Genomic DNA, 2,492 nt, shown 5'->3' with positions numbered 1-2,492 from the left:
AATTTCTTCTTCATGTGGCGTGTCGATGCTACCGCCCTCAGCCTATTCAAAGACGGTATTCCCAACAAGATATTATAGGCTGAGTGGGCATTAACCACAAAGTACCTTATGTTCTCTGTACGGGATTCATAACCATCCTTGAAGGTGGTCCTCAGCTCCAAATGCCCCTGCACTTCCACCTGGTCTTCGCGAAACCATATAGGTACCCTGTGTAAGGTCTGAGCTAGTCAGGAGATAGCTGCAACTTATTAAAGGTGGACCAGAACATTACATCCGCCAAACTGCCCTGGTCCATTAACACCCTGTGCACCTTCCTCCCCGCGGTTACGACAGAAACTACCATAGGGTCGTTGTCACGTGGAATGACATCGCGAAGGTCAGCCTTCGTGAAAGCAAGGTCGACGTCAAGCACGTCGTCCACCACCTGCGCCTCCATCGTCATCACCGAACGGGCATACCTCTTGTGTTGAGAGGTAGTGCACCCTCCACCTAAGAATCCACCTGAGATGGTATGGATCTCCTCATGGACAGGCATTTCGTGCCTCTGATCCTCTCCTAACGTTGCTGGGGTCACGCTCCCCTGTGACTCCGCCAGATAATCATTCAGGAACCCACTCTTCACTAGTTCGTCCAACTGATGTCCCAACGCCAAGCAGTTGCGTATGGGATGACCAAACGCCAGCTGAAACTCACACCAAGCTTCCTTGTGAGGTCCCAGCACCTTGTCAGTCTTCGTCGGCATCTTCAGCCTCTCTGCTATGTTGGGCACGACGATCAAATCCTTCAACTCTACCACGAAGTTGTGCCGTACAGGCTTATTCTCTCTCGCACGCCCCCTAGCCTGAGGCTTCCTAGGCTCGTAGGGTTGCTTCCTCCCCTGGCTCTTCTTACTCGTGGCAGCCTCATGCACCCTCATGGGTAGCGCACGCGTCGAAGCTCGTGGGCGCGTGGGGACAACACACACGCGCTTCTCATTCACCTCTCCTTCTGCTACGATGTGAGCCATCGCACGATGCATAATCTCAGCAAAGTTCTTGGGGCGGCTCCTGGTGAGGGATTCACTGAAAGACCTGGGACAAATCCCCTTCCTAAACACATGAACCATCATCGTCTCGTCCTTGGTGTTGACCTTCACCACCTGCGCCCTAAAACGATTAACAAACTCCTTCAGTGTCTCCCCCTGATATTGCCTTACATCAAAGAGATCGTAAGAATTGGGTGGGGGAGCGCGATTCGCAATATACTGCTCCCTGAACAACTGCGACAGTTGTGCGAATGAGGTCACGTGGCAATCTGGAAGGCTGATGAACCAGTCCATTGCCGTCCCTACCAACGTGCTCAAGAACAACTTGCACCTTACAGCGTCAGAACCACCAACCAGCATCATCTGCATATGGAAGGCGGTGAGATGAGCCTCTGGATCCTCCATCCCAGTGAACGTGACTTTCGACCCTACGAACGTGGCTGGTATCACCTCATCCATAATCGCCTGCGAAAAAGGCATGGGGAACTCCTTGGAGGCGTGATGCATTCTTGCTCCTCTATTTCACGATTCCCTGCCTAGTTTTCGCAGCCCGCGCTGCAACTCCTCATTGGTGCAGTGCAACTTTTCATTTCTTGCTTACGATACCACCAGATCCATCTGGATACGCTCCTGGTCAGCTCTTGACGCTGCCATCACTTCTTGGAGGCCCTGCATAATCTCCATGACCTGCTGCAGAGTCAAACCTTCACTTCCAACTGGTGCAGTAGAACTTTGCCTTGTATTCCTCATTCTTGAAAATTTCTTAATGAATCTTGATGAGTCTTTAACGAATCTTGGTAATTCTTGGAAAATCTTGCTGAATCTTGACGATTTTTTTCACTTTCTTGCGGTTGGGACATATGTTTTAGAACGGGCCCCACGGTGGTCGCCAAATGTTCCCGCCGATTGACCTAAACGTCTTCGTGCATCTCTGATCACTTCGCGTCCAAGGTCCCTCCGTTCCTATGTCCCTTTCCTCCGATGGAAACACCTGAAAACAAAGAGACAAAGGGCACCCTCGCAGACGTTTGCACTTCTGCGCTCAAGTCAGACTTTCGGGCAATGAACACCAAACTCTCATTCTCAGAGCACTATGTGTGTGTGTTCTTTCTCTCTGTGTTGCTTCTCTTAGAAATGCGTAATGCGTACTAACAAAAGCGTACCTTGTTATGTTTGCGATTACCCTTAAATACCTTTTAGTGTTTCTGCTCTTCTGTTTAACTATGACTTAAGCATACTGTAGGCGCGCCTTAGCGACACTATCGCCCAGTCTTAGGGCCATCTTAGTGTGTAAGGTTGCCCTGCCGAGATACATCTGGTGCGGGATGACCACTTGGGCGCCAACTCATGTGCCTAGTCTCTGGAGTCGTCCATCCTAGGCGTTCCCTAGCCCCAGTCACGTGTCGTGCATGCAGATCACCACTGGAACGTGACCCTTACGAGTCGTCTCTTTCCCAGTGGCTCTTTG

At 50.9% G+C, this 2,492-nt stretch overlaps 1 protein-coding gene across 1 annotated transcript; it reads right to left on the bottom strand.

The window, feature by feature from the left end:
• Nucleotides 1–223: 223 nt before the first annotated feature.
• On the bottom strand, nucleotides 224–1,483 carry LOC137838448 (uncharacterized). The gene has a single exon (XM_068647692.1). The coding sequence runs from the start codon at nucleotides 1,481–1,483 to the stop codon at nucleotides 224–226; it is 1,260 nt and encodes a 419-aa protein (XP_068503793.1).
• Between the last annotated feature and the right edge of the window lie 1,009 nt (nucleotides 1,484–2,492).

This window comes from Phaseolus vulgaris, chromosome 4 (assembly GCF_000499845.2).
Source record: "Phaseolus vulgaris cultivar G19833 chromosome 4, P. vulgaris v2.0, whole genome shotgun sequence".
Taxonomy (NCBI): domain Eukaryota; kingdom Viridiplantae; phylum Streptophyta; class Magnoliopsida; order Fabales; family Fabaceae; genus Phaseolus; species Phaseolus vulgaris.
This window is presented reverse-complemented; position numbering and strand designations above follow the sequence as displayed.

Coding starts and splice junctions, on each gene's coding strand:
- LOC137838448 (XM_068647692.1), bottom strand. CDS start 1,483: ATGGATGAGGTGATACCAGCCACGTTCGTAGGGTCGAAAGTCACGTTC.